This window comes from Anguilla rostrata, unplaced genomic scaffold (assembly GCF_018555375.3).
Source record: "Anguilla rostrata isolate EN2019 unplaced genomic scaffold, ASM1855537v3 scaf0982, whole genome shotgun sequence".
Lineage (NCBI taxonomy): Eukaryota > Metazoa > Chordata > Actinopteri > Anguilliformes > Anguillidae > Anguilla > Anguilla rostrata.
The window spans coordinates 23,487-45,477 of record NW_026986339.1 but is presented as its reverse complement, the minus strand read 5'-3'; the positions used below and the strand labels follow the sequence as shown (position 1 = coordinate 45,477).

Sequence of the window (21,991 nt, the reverse complement as noted above, 5' to 3'; positions counted from 1 at the left end):
CAGTAAGAGGATGAGTTTAACTGGTAGCTCTGTCTCCATGTTTTGTTCACAGGATTCAGCAGTCACTGAAGTCCAGCCCTTTCGAAGAGAAGAGTTTAGATAAATTATCTTCCGCAAAAAAGGTATGAGATCTTTTTTAATTGGTTATGTGTTTTCTTTGTGCAGTAAATCCATTTGAGTATATATAATGCCTATATAATTTAGTGCAAGGATAATGTTTACAAGCGCCTGACATTGCCCTTAACATTAATAACATATTGCACCTTTTTTATATTATTCATGACCATCTAAAGTGGAATGTAATATGAACACAATAAACCAGCTTTTTACTTAAAAAAATGCTCTATTTTAATGATCTTAGCGCATGGTCTGAAGTGCATGGTACAAGTGCATTTAGGTTTTGTCCAAACCGACTTATACTCGTTTAACAGTGGATTATTTGAGCTCAATGTAAGGCACAAGGTTCCAATGGGCTGATCCTACTGTCTTAATTTATAGGTGTGTCCTGGGCATAAACATGTGATAAACCAATCAGCGTATCATCTCACATTCCTTATAAAAGCCACCTGCACTTGCACCTTGGTGGATTGATAATATAATGGTGGATTTTAAAAGTCTTAGAAAAAACAGATTTACCTTTGTTATAAAAGACCTGGTTCTGCGCAAGTCCATTAAGATTTGGAGATCTAAAAAAACAACCATCATGCACAGTGAATCCTGCAGACCATATTTGAAAATAAATCATAAAAAGGTCATTTAAAATGTTGAAATAAATGCAGTATTCGCTGAGAAATGTTGTGGATTTTTTCCATCAAATGAACCATTTATAGATGAAGCTGCTCTTCTGCCAGCTGATTCCTCCTCGCCCGTGCTGCTGGGGTATCTCGGTTCATTAATATGCATCAGCACATACAGTTCACCATCACGCCTTCTAAAGTCCTATAATGTGTCCTCATTTATGTCTGAGACATCCATGACTTTGGCAACGTTATGCCACACACCACACACCACAAAGAATATTCAGGCCTTCTGAGGGCTGTATTGTAAAGTTCCACCTGACTTATGCAAACATCTGAAGTGCATTTTTAGCATTCCAAACGTCCTCTCTATTGGGCTACAGTGCATTTTTTTGTGAGTTTTTAATTGAATGACTATTCACGCACTCTATTATATTATCTTCAGCCTTGTCTTTAACGGATAGCCATTGTCCCCTAACAGCCACCCCTCCAGGCCAATATAAAGTTGGCCAATATAAAGGAGTCATGTTTTAATCCAGGATAATCTGCAAATACATGTGTAACCATACATGTCACATCACAAAATGTCAATGTTATGGTTCACATGTATTATGACCTATTTATTTGTCATGTGCTCATTTATTATTGTGATGCAGCACACGTCTTCATGTGTTTATTTCACACTCTGATACAGCACACGTCTTCATGTGTTTATTTCATACTGATACAGCACACCTCTTCATGTGTTTATTTCACACTGATACAGCACACATCTTCATCTGTTTATTTCAGTCTCTCCTGAGCACTCTGATGAAGCTGAAGAAGGAGGAGTTGAAACTGTTTCAGAGCCATCTGAGTCAGAATTGCCCAGAATGCCTTAAAATTCTGCCTGAAGATCCTTCTATACTGGATAAGTTTATGAAGATCAATATTGCTGATTACCCAGAATGCATTGAGAGAGAACAGGAAGATTCTGAGGCTGTGTACATAGTTGAGAAGATGCTGGAGACCTGTGGCAGTGAGAGGTCTCTGAAGATCACACTCCACATCCTGAGGAACATGAAGCGGAAGGATCTCACCGACTCACTGGAGAGAGGTGAGCAGCTCAGTAAGAGTTTTCTCTCATTGGTTCTGTGTCTCCATTAGAATGCTGAAATGAATTTAGCAAACAAATCTGACAGTGATTAATGTTCTGATTTATAGCATTCACACTTACGTATAGAAAACCAACATGTGCACAAAGCCATTTAAATAAAAATACAGCCTGGAGCAGTGATTGTGGGGACAGGCATATGAACAAGATGAAATGTGCCTGAAGGGGATTTAACACCAGGAGCTCCAGACCATTCCGCAGGATTGAAATCGCTTAAGGCGCGGCCTGGGTCACATGACACATGAGACTTCAAACGGGAAATGTTTGAATTGTTTGCTAGATGGCGCTTATTAGACACGAGCTGACAAAGGTTGCCAGCCCATTGTCCAAATGAAATATTTATGAAATATAAAAGCTATGTTTTAGTTATGGCTTGGCATTCTAGCCAACACATTGTTACAAACTAAATGTGTTTGGAATAAATTGATCGGCTAAACGCCAAATTTGAAGACCTTTTGACGTGAATGATTCATGAAAAGCTAACAATGAACGGATAGTAGGGAGGTCAAACCTGTTTGGCGATCTTTCTTCATGCATAACATCAAAAATGCTAAGGTATAGTCAAATAACAACATATAAATTGCCAATTTGCCAGAATTTTACTGTTGTTTCCTACAATACAATTTTTAAAATTAGCCGCTTCCCTCTACATGTAATCACTGTGGTTGGAGGGAAACGCATCATCACCTGTACGACTTTTAGGGTCGAGTTTTCTGTTTTATAAAAATATATGTAAAAATATTGTTGTTCAAACCAGTTTTCCCGGTGACCTAGCCACCAGAAAACATGTACACTGGCGATTCGAAATCCAAAGACGGCGCGTGTCTCCTATTCATAATTACAAAAAACCCATTTGTAAAACTAAAATACTTTATACCACACTGTAGATAAGACCTTGGCAAAGAAATACATGTAAGGATCTGGTTGTTCAAATGAGTTTTCTCGGCAACTTAGTTACAAAAACGGGATGTATGAAAAAACAAAACCTTGCTGGTGGTATTTTAACATGGATGTTTTTCACAAATGTTCCGTTCATATTAGTTTGCACATAGCGCACATTCATTCTGTCACATTTCACTCAATGAAATGCACTACATGCAAGTAAAAAATGGGACCGTTTTGGGGGAGGGGGGCCGTGCTTCCAGCGTCTTGAGCAATATGCAAATTATATTGTGACAATGGGTGCGTCTAATCTAATCAGCAGTGCCAATAACAACAGCATTCTCAGTTGCAGGCTGAAGTTCATAATAAAAATCATGCACTAAAAGATGAAGACAGAAAAATATGCTTTAATGCTCCCTACGAAACACAGCAGAAAAAGTGGGATTTCAAAACTGAATATAGTACAATATATCGCTTCAGCGCACACAGAAAGTGACATTGAGATAGTAACAAAGTAAAAAGACGAGACACGTGTCTTCAGTAATTTGCTTTATTATATCGAAACCACTAGCATACGGCACATTGTTAGGAAATTGAAACGATTTTGAAAATATAACGGTAGCTAAATATATAGCTAGCAAGCTGAATTATTTAGAATCGCCCCTCACCCCTCCCTGTGCCCCAGAATACAGAATTGTCTTTGTTCCTCTCCATGACACCAGTGAAGGCGATTGGAGACTTCACTTCAATAGGCCTTACTGAAATTTTCAACTGCGTCAGCATTCAAAGCAGAGCTTGGGTTGGACTTTAGTACATTTGCCACAGACAAGTCATTTACACTTGTCACAGATGTCACAGGTTTTGTTCCCTCCACATCTGGATACCTGGCAGCGTTTTCTTTTCAGTGACCGCTCTCGCTGCGGTGTGTTAGGGGCTTGTGGACTGCACAGTGGCGTTAGGACGGTACGCCACAGAGTTTGGAAGCCTAGAGCCGCCTTTGCTGCCGTGTGACTTGCACGCAACTCCTTGGCCAACTCAAGAATAAATCTTCTAAATTGTTTTGTCCATGCACTGCATGTACAAAACATGGGCACTTACAGCAGCCAGATCTAAAATGTTGTAAAAAAAAAATGGCAACTGGCCAACGACGACTGCCCCCCTTGACCGAATACAGCTGTGCCATCTGGTCTAAAACATTCACTCCAATTTTTGTTGTTATAATGGGCGATTGTTTCTGGCAGTTTTTTGGATCACTGTCGATTGACACTGTTTGGTGCATAGTGCTCAAGATACATACATTTTTCTTGGGCTTGCCCTGATAAACAGTGAGTGCAGCGTGTTCAGCTCTCCAGATTGTGGTGGAAAATCTCTCTTTATTTTGTGCCTTCGCAGAAGGGGGCACTTCTCTCCTCTTTTTGTTCATGGTACCAACCAATGTAGTTTTTTTTTGCATATAGATTGTTCGCCAGGGCTATTGAGGTGAAGAAATTGTCTGAGGTTATATTTCTTCCTTTCCCAATGAAGGGTTCCACAAGGCGCATGATCACATTGTCACATTGTTCACCAACAGGCCTTGTCTCACCTTTCCCAAGGGATGGGAAAGCGTTCAGCATATACTTGGTTTCAATGCCGCCACTGATGCCTCGTAAATACAGCAGTCCCACGAAAGCTTTCAACTCAGTGACGACAGGTCCCAATTTTCTGCCCCATCTCTGTGGGCCTCTGCCACAGTATACTTGACTCTGCTCCCACATCGGAATGTCAATCAGACATAGCAGACTGCTCAGCGGACTTTCAGTGTTCTCCTTGGTGCACTGTGTGGGCCCAGCCTTTTCCCGTAAGACATTGCATGATGGTGCCCTGCCCAGAGCATTACCAGCAGTCTGTTCAAACCAAACTGTTCCATCGTTTGCCCTTTCCTTTCTCTCTGAGACAAGCTCCGTCTCAGTCTCAACTTCAGAATCATAATCAGAACCTGAATCATAATCAGTATCAAGCTCCATCTCCTCATCGCCTGAATGCATTTTATTTGCATTCTGAATCAGGTCTAAAGCTTGCTTGGCAGAGTATCGCTGTGCTCGTCTGTACATCTTTGCAACCGATACCAAACTGAACTGGGCGCCGAAATAATCATTCTTCTCCTTTATAGCCCTGTTTTCATAGCCCAGAAGTAATTTGAATAGAAATTATTATAACTGCCCCGCTCGTGCCATTATAGTTTCAGGTGTGAGAGGCGTGGTGTGGTGCGTGAAAAGCCAATTCTTTGATAGGGTGTAACATCCATAACATGTTACATGAATAATCTTTTTGATTAAAACTTTGATAATTATGTAGCCTATATTGTCTCAAATAGCCTAAATGTGAATACTCTGCATAAAATAAAATAAATTAAATCAAGTTACACATAATAGCAACATCTGCAAGGTGTAGGATATTTGTTTCCATTGTGTGGTATTTTAACATGGATGCATTTCATTTTAACCCTTATATAAACTATGGTTTCAGAACACAAGTGAAATGCATAGGCATAAACAAATGATAACGAAACGATTGCAATATTTAAAATATTTTTAAAAGGAATATAAATAATGATCTGGTTCTTTGACGTGGTTCTTGCTTTGGCTGTCAATCTTATGATAGTGTAAGAAAACTGCTCATCAAATGGTAAATGGACTGCATTTATATAGCGCTTTTATCCAAAGCACTTTACAATTGATGCTTCTCATTCGCCAGAGCAGTTTGGGGTTAGGGGTTAGGTGTCTTGCTCAAGGACACTTCGACATGCCCAGGACAGGGTTTGAACCGGCAACCCTCCGACCGCCAGACAATCGGTCTTACCTCCTGAGCTATGTCGCCCCTAGAAACATTAGTGGTAGCGACCTGTTTCCCCGGAGTTTGCATTTTCTCCCCATGTCCGCGTGGGTTACCTCCCACAGTCCAAAGACATGCAGGCCAACTGGAGACTCTAAATTGCCCATAGGTATGAGTGTGTGAGTGAATGGCGTGTGTGCCCTACAATAAATTGGCAGCCTGTCTAGGGTGTATTATTGCCTCTCGCCCAATGCACACTGGAATAGGCTCCAGCACCCCCCGCAACCCTGCTCAGGATAAGCGGGTATAGATAATAGATGGATGGAAACCTCGCATTTGAAGACGGATCAATTTTATTTTAACCCTATTAAAAAATTTCCAGTTGCATAATAACTGTAAAAAAATAAAAAAATAAAAAAATAAAATAAAATGATTTCAGAACATGAGGGACAGGCATAAGCATAAACAAATGATCACAAATTGAACGCAATATAAAAATATTTTTAAAGAGAACATAAAAAATATAATTTATTCTTCAAAATAAACATAAACTAATATTTCTAACAACAAAATGCAATAAATTAAATATTTGTATAAATAAAAATGCAACGGCATGTCTGCCGTGATGAAAAGTGAATCCTTGCCCCTCCTGGTGTGGTGGAGGAGAACTGACTCGTTAGTCTGAAGATGGGCGAAATGTAACAACAGTGTTATAACACACTCAGAGGTGAAGTAAGGTGTTTTTATCATTTTCCAAACATTAATTTGACATTCCTGCAACGCTGGAATGTAAAGAACAAATATCTAGGAAAGTCAGTGAATGCAGATGCTGTAGCTGGTTAGTAACTAAATGAAAAAATCCTAAACTCTGAAATATCTCAGTATCTCAGCACTTCTAGTGTTATAACAGGAACTCTGTGCTCAAAAGCTGGTGATTAAACCACTGTCCCATCAGACAGACTGCCCTGAGTTTGTATCCAGGGCTAAAGAGCACTGAGGATAGCAATATTAGATTTTAAAATCACAGTGTGATATTTGAAGAAAGTATTTACCACACCAGTACGTCACGTCCACAATGTAAATCTGAGAAATGAAATGTAAATGGGCAATTGAAATGTTTATCATATTTTAAACATAATTATTTCTCATATTTCCTCTCTTCAGATGAATCCATAAAAAGAGCCCAGCAGGAACTGAAAACTCATCTGAAGAAGAAGTTTGAATGCATATTCGAAGGTTTAGCAAAGCAGGGCCACCCAACCCTCCTGAATGAGATCTATACAGAGCTCTACATCACAGAGGGGGGAAGTGGGGAGGTCAATAATGAACACGAGGTCAGACAGATTGAGACAGCATCCAAGAGACAAACCACACAGGAGACTGCAATCCTCTGCAATGACATCTTTAAGCCTTTACCTGGACAAGAGAAACCCATCAGAACTGTGCTTACAAAGGGCATAGCTGGCATTGGGAAAACTGTCTCTGTGCAGAAGTTCATTCTGGACTGGGCAGAAGGAAAAGCCAATCAGGACGTTGATTTCATCTTCACTCTTCCTTTCCGAGATCTGAATCTGCAGAAGAAAAGAGAATTCAGTCTGATGCAGCTTCTGCAGCACTACTTTCCACAGCTGAAAGAGATCAAAAGTGTTGACGGTGATGAAGTCAAAGTTGTATTTATCTTTGATGGACTATATGAGTGTCGACTTCCTCTAAATTTCCAAAGTAATAAGTCCTGCGCCGATATAACAGAGTCATCATCAGTGGATGTGCTGCTGACCAACCTCATTAAGGGGAATCTGCTTCCCTCTGCTCTCCTCTGGATCACCTCCCGACCAGCAGCAGCCAATCAGATCCCTCCTGAGTGTGTCCACCGGGTGACAGAGGTACGAGGGTTCAATGACCCGCAGAAAGAGGAGTACTTCAGGAAGAAAATCAGAGATGAGAACCAGGCCAGCAGAATTGTCTCACACATTAAGTCATCCAGGAGCCTCTACATCATGTGTCACATACCAGTCTTCTGCTGGATTTCTGCTACTGTTCTGGAGACAATGTTGGGTAAAACAGAGAGTGGAGATCTGCCCAAAACTCTGACTGAAATGTACACACACTTTCTGCTTATTCAGACTAAGGTGAAGAATCAGAAATATCATGGCACTGATGAGACAGACACAAAGAAGATGTCAGCATTAGATACAGAAATCATCCTGAAACTGGGGCAGCTGGCTTTTCTACAGCTGGAAAAGGGCAATCTGATATTCTATGAAGAGGACCTGAGAGAGAGTGGCATTGATGTCAGTGAAGCTTCAGTGTACTCTGGGGTGTGCACAGAGATCTTTAAAGAGGAGTGTGGGCTGTATCAGGAGAAGGTCTACTGCTTTGTGCATCTGAGCATTCAGGAGTATCTGGCTGCCTTGTTTGTATTTCAATCATGTGTAAATGAGAACAGAAATGTACTCAGAGCAGAAGAATCAAAACCTCACAGTGACAGAGTGCAGCTGTCTGAGTTACACAGGAGTGCAGTGGATCAGGCCTTAGAGAGTAAGAATGGACACCTGGACCTTTTCCTCCGATTCCTTCTCGGCCTCTCTCTGCAATCCATTCAGTCTCTCTTAGGAGGACTACTGACAGAGACAGGAAGCAGATCAGAGAGCATTAAGAAAACAGTCCAGTACATTAAGGACAGGATCAGACAGGAATCTTCAGCAGAGAGGATCATCAATCTGTTCCACTGTCTCAATGAACTGAATGACAACTCTCTAGTGGAGGAAATCCAGAATTCCCTGAGATCAGGAAAACTTTCTGATAAAGAGCTGGAACCAGACCAATGTTCAGCTCTGGCCTTTGTGTTACTGATGTCGGAGGAGATCCTGGATGAGTTTGACTTGAAGACATACAACACATCAGCAGAAGGTCATCAGAGACTGGTACCAGTAGTCAGGAACTGCAGGAAGGCCATGTGAGTATTATGTCATTAATAATGATTGACCACATATTTTCCCACTTTTTAATTCTGGTCAGAATAAAGTGCAATAAAATTGCCAGGCAACAGAAAATTTGGTTAAAAAATGATTTATGAATCAAGATGTTTTAACTTGTGCCCTCATTTAATGCCTTGTATCCAGAACATAAGCAGCATCAAATGCAAAACCTCAGCACTTACCATATATTTTATTTTATTTACTATTACTATTTACTGATTTGATACATTTACAAATTATTTGCAAAGATAGTATTTGTGAAATAAATAAGGAGTTTATTGATATCAGAGTGATCTGATGGATCAACCTTTGTCAGAACATACAATTCATTCAGATTAAAATGAAGAGAAGCTATAAGGTTACAGTATTAAGAAAAGGTGCCCTATTTTGGTGACAGCACAAGCACAAACACACCTGGAATTGCTTGTCATATTTTTCACTTTCACCAGGGTTGTTAGTTTTATGGTCTGCAGTTAATCTGCTTGTGTCTCTGCCAGCTGCCTCCTGTTCCTGGCCAGTCTGGGAATATTCTCCCTGTGGAACTGTTCACGGGAACAGAACCGTTTATTACAGCTTTTAAAACTGGCATATGAACAGAAAATACACTGTTTTGTTTAAATATTAACAAAAAATTTAATCAAAACTATTCAGTTTCATCTTCATTGGTTTGTAGAAGTCCTCATAATGGTTGTAATAGTTCATAGTGTTGGGCAGAGAAAATTCTCCCCTTAGAATAACCAGGCATGACAAGGTATATCCATATAAGAAATAGGATTTATTTCTGCAGAAAGAGTCCAGTACCTACACACAACAAAATGGATAAGCACGAACTGAAGAAAGCAGGGGCAGTTGATACTTGGTTAATACATAAGCATGATTTTCATTTGAAAATGATTGGCTGTGACTAGTCATACAGCATAAATACTGGATAAGCACACGGTGACCTCTTAGTCTTAAGCGTTACATAAACAAGCTTTAAATCAGAAATAATTAAATCAGAAATAATAGTTTTATCTATCAGTTGCTTTCAGAGTCCTGGGCAGCATGGTGTCATAGCCGGTTTCTCCCTGGCAGGATGGCAGGGGGAGGATAAGGAGGAAAGCCAAGCTCACCAGTTTGGACTTTTACAAATGTATAAGACAGAGAGAAAGAAAACACACAGTCACACACAAACACACGTACATGCATTATTTCTAACTTATTCTTGTCCTTGGGAGGTCTGGTGCCTGGAGACGGAGGGGCCCTGCTGCAAGGTCTAGGAATTTAGTGTTGTACAGACTTCTAGTTATGCTAGAGAACTCTCTCCTCCCTTCAGTTGAGATGATCACAACACACTTGCTGTTCAGCCATGGTGAAATTAGCATTTGGCTGTGTTTCCCAAAGGGACAGAAATGGGGTGATCTGATTGGAAATAAAGAAACCAAACCCAACCACACCCACAGTCAATTTATTCTGATCGAACCAGCCTCTTTTACAACTGTGCCACAGTTGTGCTAGTGCCTGGAGTCAATAAATTACTGAAATACCCAAATTCACCAGCGCCTTGCATTGCTGCTAGTGTTTGACAGTTGTGCCTTGACTGCGAAAATAGGGCCCAATTAAACATCTAATTTAATAACAGGCTCAATTACATGAACAAAAATTATACAGTCCTGGAAACGAAGTAGAAGATAATAATGAAAGAAATGAATGAAAGACAAAACGAAACCACAGCTTGTCTCTCCCACATTAAATCTGATCAAAGCCAAAGACGCACAGCTGAGAAGCTAGACAAAGCTGAGACACAAGACCAAAGGCTCATGTTTGCTTAACAAGTCAACACTTGATAGCCTGTATTCAATGAACATTTATCCTTAACTTGGACTAGTAAATGCACTTCACACCTTTTCTTCACAAACTCAGTTTGGTGAATTAATTCAAGTTATTGCTGTAATTGCCAAACTATTTGTGAAGAAAAAACATGCCTTGCTTTTAATTGTAAGTTTTAATTATGAGAACAAATGTTGTTTGAATCCCTGCCATGTGTTTGAAAGAGGGGGGTTCCCCTTCTTTTCCTGGTCTACGCATAATGAATTAATGATTAGAAGAGAGGAGAGAATTATCTATACCCCTTTTTATATTTTACTTTCTTAAAATCCACTTGATAGGATAACACTTCTTTTCAATGTCATGATTAAAATAGTTAAGTTTGGTTTGGGAGGGATACGTTTGGTTATGAATTAAATGTTTGTGTTTCTATGTTGGGAGGCTAGGGCAGGCAGTAAATACACCATGTTACAAGGCCAGTAGTACCACCCTGGTCTCTGCTTTATTCTGGTATAGGCTGACCCAGAATCTCCAGCATAGTGCTTGTAGATAGAATGAAAATATGAAGGTAGAGGAATTGTAGGATATAATTGGGTGCCAGAATGAGGCCTTCTCAGGGAACTGTTAAAGTGACCTCTGCCCCCAGTGCCTGTTCTTGAATTAATTCTATGGCTCATCTCAGGCCAAAGCCTGACCTGTACAGGGATTCTGAAGTTTCCTGGAGCCCAGAACAGGCTGAATGGTGTCTCCTTGGGCTGCGCCATCAAATGTATCACTATATCAATAAAATAAACTCAAAGGTATCATTAACAGGAGTTCCCACAGACCTTTGGAATACCTTGTTTCCCTACCTGGTCATATATAACACCAGAAGAACGGACACACAGCTAGTTATATGTGAACAGATAACTTCCTTGTGTTTCTGGTTCTAAAGTAGGGATGCACCGTTATTTCGGTCACCGAAAATGTTCGGCCGAAAATAGCAAAAAATAACACATTCGGTATTCGGCCGAAAGAGTGAAAATGCCGAAAATTTTGACCGAATGTGTGTGTGTTTAAAAAAAAAATGATTGTAACAAAAGTATAGAAATAAATGTGATACTGTTTCGTTGCTCTCCTGCGGCTATTGATGACGCGTTCAAACAGTGCCGGTGTTGTAGCGAATTCAGTATCCTCGAAGCGAATTGATTCCCCTGTCCGAGCACGCGCGTCTCGCGCTTCGACTTTCATTTCAAACAGCGCCTTTTTGTGTGCATTTAGAACGGCTAATACTCACAGCATGCAGCTAGTAGCCTATTTGTACAGTTATTAGGTATTTTACATTTTCCTTGATTAGTCAATAATCGGCACTGACTTATCTTTTGAAATCAAATGAAATATAGATTCCACCGTTAGGCTACAGGTGAACATTTGTGGTTGGAAATCATGTTGGTTGAATGATGTGTGTTTTCTCCGTTTATTTGTTTTTTTTTTTTTTAGTTATTGTATTCTTGTATTGTACAAAGGAAATCAATAAAGATCTTGAATTACCTCCCAAAAAGATTTTTACTGAATATTATACTAGCATCAACTTTCTGTGGAACACTCCCTGCCCTCTATGTTCATTACCCCAGTTATTGTGCTTTTTTAGTATAATGTCTTCTGGAAAGGACTGAATGTTCAATAGACTAATAAAAGTTTTTTTAATCACCTTGTCGTTTTGTAATTTAATTTTGTCAAAAGCATAAATCAAAAGCAAAATTGATTTAATGGTACAAATGGGCAAATGAAAAAATACCGGTATTCGGAATTCGGCCAAGTGTTTCCTTTTTTTCAGTTTCGGTTTCGGCCAAGAATTTTCATTTCGGTGCATCCCTATTCTAAAGTTAATTTACTATTAACTGTATTTTAGCTTGCAGTGCTGTGGGTTGTTTGTCACAGAAAACCTAAACTAAAGAAGCAAACTCACTGTCCTCTCTGGAAGATGTGCTTTATCCTTTGCATCTTTCCTTTTGGTGGTAGCTGTGCCAAACATTCACCAGCTTTGCAAGTTCCCTCACTGTCCACTTTGAAAGATGGCAGCTGAACTTCTGGGATGGGGTGGGAACTTACAATATAAAAAAGGGGCCATTTGGGTCAGAATTACATCGGTAGAACTGTCACAGTTCAGTCCAGCAGGATGTGTAAATGGTGATTGGTGTAAAACTGATTACATACCGCGTTAGATTTTAAACTTTTCCCTGTGTGGAAACTGGTCTTTGTTTTTAGGTTGCGTTAGGTGTCTTTGTTTTTAGGTTGTTGGGCGCTTCACTTTGATTCTTAGAATTGATAGATTGCGATTATTGCACTATCACAAACTGTTAACCTCTGTAATCAGTGCATTATTCGACTCAGCTTTTCAGCTGCTAATTAGGTACACTCGGAGCGACGCTTGCGTCGCTCCCTCCTAGTTTATGAGCCAGTTCCCCATTCCAGTCTGTGCTCTCCCCCTCAGAAGGCGCTTCCAGCGACGTGGCCCCCCTCGACAACGGAACCCCTCTAACCTCTGCTACCCCCGCTGACCCCCTGTGAGAACTTCACGGTCACAGGGGGACTATGGAACTGCCAGTCTGCTACGCGCAAGGCAGACTTCATTTCCGCCTATGCCTCCCTCCAATCCCTGCAGTTCCTTGCCCTCACAGAGACCTGGATCACACCAGACAACTCTACCACTCTTGCTGCCCTCTCATCCTCCTACTCCTTCTCCCACACCCCCCGGCAATCTGGCCGTGGTGGTGGTACTGGTCTACTGATCTCCCCCACCTGGAAATTCTCTGTTCTCCCCCTCCCTGACCTGTCCATATCCACTTTTGAATTCCATCCTGTCTCTATCATCTACCCTGCTAACCTTTATATTATTGTTATTTATCGCCCCCCGGGGCCCCTGGGAAGCTTCCTGGATGAGCTAGACGCCCTGCTCAGCTCCTTCCCTGAGGACGGCACCCCGCTGATCCTCCTTGGAGATTTTAACATCCACCTAGAAGCCTCCCAGTCTACTGCCTTCCTACCACTACTTCACTCCTTTGACCTCTCCCTACAACACTCTCCTCCAACCCACAAGGCAGGCAACCTCCTAGACCTGATCTTCCTGAGGACCTGCTCCAGCTCCAATCTTACGGTTACCCCCCTGCATACGTCTGACCATCATTTCATCTCCTTCTCCCTCCCCCTCTCTCCACACCCTCCCTCTCCCCCTCCCATCCCCACTGTCACTGTCCGCCGTAACCTCCGCTCCCTATCACCCTCTTCTCTTGCTCCCAGAGTGACTGCTTCCCTCCCCCCTCTTCAATCATTTTCCAAGCTCCCCACAAATCTGCATCCTCCACCCTGACGTCATCTCTCTCCTCAGCACTCGACTCCCTATGCCCCTTCGTCCCTAGGCCAGCACGTTCATCCCCTCCCAGTCCATGGATGTCTGACATCCTACGCACCTCCAGGGCCACCCTCCGCGCTGCTGAGAGGAAGTGGGCCAAATCCAGGGACCCATCTGACCTCTCAGCCTATCAGTCTCTCCTGACAGAGTTCTCTTCTTCTGTCACTGCCGCTAAGGCAAAATTCTACCAAACCAAAATTCATAACTCCATTTCTAACCCTCGTCAACTTTTCTCTATTTTCTCTTCTCTCCTCAGCGTGCCACCTCCTCCACCCCAGTCTTCCTTCACTGCAGATGACTTTGCAGCATTCTTTGACGAAAAGATTGCAGACATCCGCAGCTCCTTTGCCCCCTCTGCGTCCTCCGCCCCCTCTGCGTCCTCCGCCCCTGTTTCTCCACATTTTCTCTCCTCTCAGACACTGAAGTCTCCAGCTTCTGCTCACCCACCGCCCTACCACCTGCGCCCCGACCCTATCCCCTCATCTCTCCTTCAAGCAATCACACCAGACATCCTCCCTTTTGTCGCCTCCCTCGTGAACTCATCCCTATCTTCTGGATGTTTCCCCTCATCCTTCAAGAAGGCCCACATCACCCCGCTGCTGAAGAAACCCACACTAGATCCTTCAGTCATTCAGAACTACCGCCCGGTATCTCTCCTCCCTTTCCTATCCAAAACACTTGAACGTGCTGCATCTAAACAGCTCTCTGCTTTCTTCTCTGAGAACAACCTGCTTGATCCCCACCAGTCTGGCTTCAGGCCTGGCCACTCGACTGAGACTGCACTCCTCTCGGTCAGTGAGTCACTCCATGCCGCACGAGCAGCCTCCCTCTCCTCTGTCCTGATTCTTCTAGACCTCTCCGCTGCATTTGACACTGTGGACCACTGTACCCTCCTGTCCTCCCTGGCAGCAACAGGGATCCGCGGCACAGTCCTTGACTGGATTGAGTCCTACCTCTCTGACCGCTCCTTCCAGGTTGCCTGGGCGGGTAAGGTATCACCACCCCGTCCCCTCACCACCGGAGTTCCCCAGGGCTCAGTCCTTGGTCCCCTTCTCTTCTCCATGTAAAACCAGATCCCTTGGCCCTGTAATATCTGCCCATGGCTTGTCCTATCATTCCTATGCCGACGACACGCAACTCTTTCTCTCCTTCTCCCCATCGGACACACAGGTCCCTGCCCGCATCTCCGCTTGCCTGAGGGACATACAGAGCTGGATGGACAATCACCACCTGAAGCTCAACCCGGAAAGACGGAGCTAATCTTTATTCCTGCTCTAACCTCTCCCCTCCTCGACTTTTCCATTTCCTTAGGGGACACCGTAGTGACATCATCACCCTGCGCCAAGAATCTCGGAGTGATGATGGACAACAGCTGTCCCTCTCCAACAACATTGCAGCAGTAACCCGGGCATGCAGATTTTTCCTATACAACATCCGCAGAATCCGCCCCTTTCTCACCACCTACTCAACCCAGCTCCTGGTCCAAGCAATGGTTCTATCCCGCCTGGACTACTGCAACTCTCTTCTCGCTGGATTACCGGCATCTGCCACCAGACCCCTGCAGCTCATTCAGAATGCTGCGGCTCGTCTGGTCTTCAACCTCCCCAGACACTCCCACGTAACTCCCCTGCTCACTACCCTCCACTGGCTGCCTGTTATAGCTCGCATCAAATTCAAAACATTGGTCCTAGCATACCAGGCAGTCAAGGGATCAGCCCCAGCATACCTTCACAAGATATTCAAACCCTACATGCCAGCCAGATCCCTCCGTTCTGCTACCTCAGGACGCCTAGCACCTCCCCCTCTTCGCACCTGCACTTCCAGAACATGTCTCCTGTCTGTTCTGGCCCCACGATGGTGGAATGACCTCCCTGTGGAGGTCAGAACAGCTGAGACTGTGACCCATTTCAAACGACGACTGAAGACCCACCTCTTCAGGCTGCACCTCTCCCCATCCCTCCCTTCCCCCCTGTAAATGACTAAACTTAGGGTTGTAACTAGGCAGCTGTTTCATAGGTGTCTTAGTTGATGCGCCTGTCTTAACAACTACTTGTATTTTATTTATTTTTATTTTTCCATAGATTGCGTTGTTGCCGTTCTCGTTGTTAGTGTTAATCAGTTTAACCATCAGGGTCCAAGTTGAACTATGCGGTTGTTCCCTGTACTTGGACCGGTACTTCTCTCTTGGGGTTTCGTCATACTTGTTCCTGGTTATGGTTATACACTTTGTTGTACGTCGCTCTGGATAAGAGCGTCTGCCAAATGCCTGTAATGTAATGTAATGTAATGTAATTCTCAGGTCCGAAGTGCGGCAGCTGGAGAGTGTAGCACAGACATCTTCCTCAGAGAATCATCAACCTTAAAATCCTCAATTTCACTCTTCATTACTGAACACTATCATTTGTATCATTTACCATATGTTTTATGTATACCTAATATTATTATACTATAATATATGAACTCTTCTTTGCAGACTGAACAGCTGTGGCCTCACAGAGAAGTCCTGTGATATTGTGGCCTCAGCTCTCCAGTCATCAGACTCACCCCTGAGAGATCTGGACCTCAGCTACAATGACCTGGGAGATTCAGGAGTGGAGCTGCTCTGTCCTGGACTGATGAGTCCAAACTGTAAACTGCAGAGACTGGGGTGAGTAGTGCTGTGTACTGTGTGACATTAACCTCTTAAGGCACAAGCCAAATCTTGCCAATCCTTGCCCATTTAGGGGGTACCCTATTTAAAGCTTTATAACTCCAAATGTGAACACCACAAAGACTTGAAAAATGGCTTAAAAGAAGCAAGACATTTGTACAATTTACAATACTAACGCAGATTAGTTTATATTTATAATTTTGGAAGAAATAAAGTGCCACAAATGCAATTGTTTTGACAAAAAACAAAAATTAATTTGAACTTTTAAGTTTGCAATGAAATACTGAGTGATTGCATATATACAGGAGGTTAAACTATACATGTGCTAGGTCAAAAACTTCTTGACCACAAGTTCATAAAATCTAAGGGTGGATATGTAGAACTACTATTGATGTATGAAGCAAAAACTAAGCAGTGTACCCAGCATCTCCAAATCTATCCAAAATGTCTAAATTATGCTTTGCTGTAAATCATAACATATCCACGTATTTCACTACAAATCAACTGTTTTGACTCAAGAAAATCACTGTTGCATAATTTTCAAATGGGAATTACAAGCTTTCAGTCAGTACAGTGGTCTAAAATAGCTAGGTGTCCAGAAACATATCCAAAATCTCTCCAAAATTGAATAAAATGCTTTTTGTCCATTATAAAGCATATAAATGAGTCCCTTATGAGGGTTTAAGATGAAACATTGCTATCAGATTAAAAAAATAATGCAAAAGTATTGTCACACAATGCGGTACAGTACCTAAATGTGTAATAATTAACTTGTGTGTATTTCTATACTCTGTACTCTCGTATGTTTTCTTGTATGGAGATGAGACAACATGAAAACAATTTTCAACCGTCCACCACGTTTTGGCAGTGTTCCAACTCTGACGTCATCACTGTTGCATGCTTCACAAAAACTATTACACTTCCAGAACAAGTTGTATTAAAAGATATTCAACTTAAACTGGACCAAGCATATCTGGACTTGGCTAAAGGTGCTTATGTTAGATCTCGGGCTAAATGGTTAGAGAAAGGGGAAAAAATACCAATTATTTTTTTGCTCTTGAGAAAAGAAATCGTAAAAAAAATTCCCTTACTGCTCTTAATATTGACGGTGCCTTATGTAAAGACCCAAAAAGAATTTCTACCTTTGTTTACAAATTTTATGAAGATCTGTATAGTTCTAAATTTAATTCTGTTGCTTGTGAGGCATTTCTTGGAAATATTCAAAGCAAAATCCGTACTATTGACGATCAGTTTAAACAATTATGCGAGGCTGACCTTACTATTGAGGAAATTAAAAATGCTTTATTTTCAATGAAAAAAAACGAATCCCCGGGAATTGATGGGTTATCCATTGAGTTTTACATGCAGTTTTGGGAATTTATTAAAGAACCTTTATTTAACATGTATAAACAGTGTATCAGTCAAGGAGAGATGGTTCCCACAATGAGACAGGGCATTATATCTCTCATTCCTAAGCCTGACAAGGATTCATTACTAATTGATAATTGGCGTCCCATCACACTCCTATCAACAGATTACAAAGTTTTGACTTTGGTCTATGCCAACAGATTAATAAAAGGATTGGACTGTTTAATTGCGGAGACTCAAACTGGCTTTATGAAAAACCGTCATATTAGTAGTAATATTAGACTTATTTTAGACTTACTAGATAAAGAGGAGATAAATTCCAAAGCGGTTATTTTATTTTTATAAGGCATTTGATACAATTGAACACAGATTTCTCATTAATACTTTAAACCTATTTGGTTTTGGGGATACATTTGTGGGCATTGTCAATATGTTATATAAAAACATAAATAGCTCTGTCATACTTGGCTTTAACACTTCCAATAGATTTCAGATTAATAGAGGGGTACGTCAGGGATGCCCAATCTCCTCCTTTTTGTTCATTTTAATCATAGAATTATTATCAATTAATATTATTGACGAAAATACATTAGAAGGGATTTCAATTTTTGGTAGGGAATTTAAAATTTCTCAGTTAGCAGATGACACCACCCTTTTCTTGAAAACCAACATTATATACCTATTGCTATTAATTTAATTAAAACATTTTCTGATGCCTCTGGTCTAAAACTAAACTTAACTAAATGTAATTCTATCTTTACATAATTGCAGTGAATCTGTAATGTATGACATCCCAGTTAAGGATTCTGTTAAATATCTTGGGATACATATTACCAAAAATCTTGTGACTAGACAACACATAAATTTTTTCAGTAGAATAAAAAAAACTAAAAGCATCCATAATTTTTGGCTTCAAAGAGATCTTTCGATTATTGGGAGAGTCCTCCTGTCCAAGGACTCTTGGACTCATTTGTATACCCATCCTTGTCATTATTTGTTCAGAATCTACAGTCAGGGAAATAAATAAAACGTTTTAGATTTCCTTTGGAAAAATAAATCACACACAAACTTAACGGTAATGTCTAACCCCAAAGGAAGGGGGACTTGAATTTATAGATTTTAATGACATAGTAAACACCTTTAAAATTAATTGGTTAAGAAGGTGCCTTCTAAATCCCAGTTCTATTTGGTATTTTATCCCAAACCACATTTTTAATAAAATCGGTGGTCTCTCTTTTAAAAAAATGCAATTATTTACCACATAGCTACCAATCCTCCTATCCAAATTTCACCAGCAAGCCCTCCTTGCTTGGAAACTGCCTATGTCCACAATTTCTCCCGCACAAATCCCTCCTATGGAATAATAGCGATATTACTTGTAAAAATAAATCACTATTTTTTCCAAAATGGCACTTAGAAATAGAAATCACACACTTAATCTTTTGATGATTTTGGCAATGTTTTATCTTATGAAAGGTTTATGGAAACTTATAACTTTCCAATCCCTTTAAGGAATACAATTCTGTCATACGAGCTATTCCTCCCGGGCTAACTCAGTTTTAATTAGAAACTACCTTTGCTGTGGTAAGATAGATAATGCATTACCAGTATTGATGTTGGATGGTTTAGAGCTCACAGACAAAAAATGTATCAACAAACATATTCGCCAAATCTTTCAACAAAGGAACAAAGTGGTGCCAAGAGGTAAATTCTACTGGAGAACGGTATTGAGGATATTTGCTGGAAAAGGGCTTGGCTTCTGCCATATAAATATTGCATTTCTAATAAAACCAAGGAGACTCATATTAAACTTCTACACAAAATATATCCAACTAAGACATTTATGGCTAAATTTACAGATATTGACAGCCTTTGTACTTTTTGCAATAAAGCTGATGAAACTCCTGTCCATCTGTTTTATAGCTGTGAAATAACAAAGAAATTCTGGGAAGATTTAGCATCTTACTTATTTTCAAATTCTAATATTACATATTCCTTCATGCTAAAAGACATTGTTTGTTCTTATGATAACGAAAATAATAAAACATTGGAATATGTAGTTAACTTCTTTATTCTTATTGCAACATTTTTTGTTCATGAACAGAAATTCTCTAACTCCCGTCCTGCCTTGTATCTCTTTTTGATTGAACTGGATTCACTTCTATCGTCAATTAAAATACTAATGGACAATAAAAGTCAAAAGTTGATAAAATATTTACAAATTTTTTTTGAAGAACCCCCTGTTGAAATGTAACTGAAATAATTGGTTAATTTCACTCCTTACCATTGTATATCTTTATTTTTTTTATTTTTTTTTACTTTTTGATCTTTGGTAATTTATTTATTTATTTTCCTATTATTTTATATATTGTACTTTGTCTTCTGTTTCAATAAGATACAGTAACATTTGAATTTACATATTGCTGTACTTTCCTGCATCAACCTGTACTTTGCAATTTCTACCAATAAAAATAAAAAAAAAAACTATTACACTTCCAGCTAACGCTTACATTACAGTGTGAAATATTCACATTATATAACACCACTAACCTATTTAAAGATATAATAGATTTCAATTTCAAAAATAACGTATATAACCGAAATATTTTGAGCAGTAATACTTGCATAGCAATGATGAAATCTCCTCTATGTTCAGTATGGAGACAGAGCCAGTATCAATGACACTGTTCTATTCGCTTCTGTTTTGCTCCAGAGAACGATGTCAGGTAGGTCTATCAGCAAACATACGGCTTAGCTATGTTCAGAAGTCCTCAATAATAATAGTATTTTCCAAGAAATTACGAAATATCCTTGACCACATTTCGTTAGGTGCAGCGTATTTGTCTGCTAACAGAGTGAATGCATGCGTGAATGCGATGCTAAGAATGTTTTCTGTTACGATGACCTATAAAACGCTATTCCAAAAGCAGAATTAGACATGTTATAGGCTTCATCGTTAGAAAGCTTATACTCTCGCCTACGGAATAAATGAATTGTCAATCAGCCAGACTGTACTAAAAGGCGAGACGCCGTAAACAACAGGTGTGGTATTACGCACAGCTATTTTGGAAGATACCCAGGCGTCACAGATGCGCGTATATTTCCCAAATGGATTGTCCAAGACAATATATGACCACGCGTCTCAAAAGGGACATCTCTACACGTAAATTAACAGTAAGGTTTTATATTATTCAATATTTAGTCCCAGATATTGACTGTAGAATGACATGGTATCATTTTTAAAAACTTTTTCTTGTTTATTTTGTTATTCAGTGAGCAGCGTTTTTCACTGCTGTATAGGCATATCTTAGGGCTATTGTCAGGTTTATCTTGTTGCTATGACGGAATACGATTTTTAGGGGTGAAAGAATATTTTTATGAATGCCAAGATAACATATTGTCCATTATGTCAAGGGTGGGGTGTTTTTTAGATGAGACTGCAGGGAGGGGTGCGTGTTAAATGAACGACCGAGCGACAATGGTGGGCTGCGAAACTCCGTTTTCGCATAGTTGTCATGTATCGTCTACTAATGAAACTGAAACAACGCGTTTCTGTTTCATCTCACACTTTGGTTGCAGTAGCACCGAATGTTTGAGTTTAGTAATCTAGCCGCCGGCGTGCCCACCACTAGGGGTTGTGCGCTAAGAGGTTAAGTTACTGTCGCTACCCCGGTTCTCCAAAACACAGAGTAGAGCGATCCACGTATGGGGAATGACATCCGGTCATCCAATTGCACCAAGTGTGGCTTTGACAGCCAGTAGCGCATTCAATGCTACAGGAGCTACTGCCCTCCTGGAAGAACATATCGGACAAGTGCAGCACTACTACTCCTCAGTGAACATATTCACTTCTCATGCGCGGCAAGCAGGGCAGTCTTGGTGGATCTCTCCACCGGTTACAACAGTAACCTAAAGTTCTCTTTCATCATCTCGGGGGTGGTGTCTGGCACATCCCGTGTAGGGAAGTACTAAACACATTCCACTGCCCAAAGGGGCGACATAGCTCAGGAGGTAAGAGCGGTTGTCTGGCAGTTGGAGGGTTGCCGGTTCGAGCCCTGCCCTGGGTGTGTCGAAGTCTTCTTGAGCAAGACACCTAACCCCTAAATGCTCTAGTTAATGAGAGGCATCAATTGTAAAGCGCTTTGGATAAAAGCGCTATATAAATGCAGTCCATTTACCATTTACCAAAGCTATAGCCAGGTCCCGGGAACAATG

General features: G+C 40.8%; 1 protein-coding gene across 7 annotated transcripts in view; it reads left to right on the top strand.

The window, feature by feature from the left end:
- Positions 1–21,991, top strand: part of LOC135246939 (NACHT, LRR and PYD domains-containing protein 3-like) — a 71,193-nt gene that overhangs the window by 30,515 nt on the left and 18,687 nt on the right. For 3 of the 7 annotated variants that reach the window (XM_064320214.1, XM_064320211.1, XM_064320213.1), the window contains 4 exons: positions 53–122; positions 1,530–1,845; positions 6,748–8,539; positions 16,232–16,405. In XM_064320214.1, coding sequence (XP_064176284.1) covers positions 53–122; positions 1,530–1,845; positions 6,748–8,539; positions 16,232–16,405 — 2,352 coding nt within the window. Of the gene's footprint in view, positions 1–52; positions 123–1,529; positions 1,846–6,747; positions 8,544–16,231; positions 16,406–21,991 lie in introns of those variants that run through there. The other 4 variants (XM_064320216.1, XM_064320215.1, XM_064320212.1 and 1 more) reach the window with 3 other exon arrangements.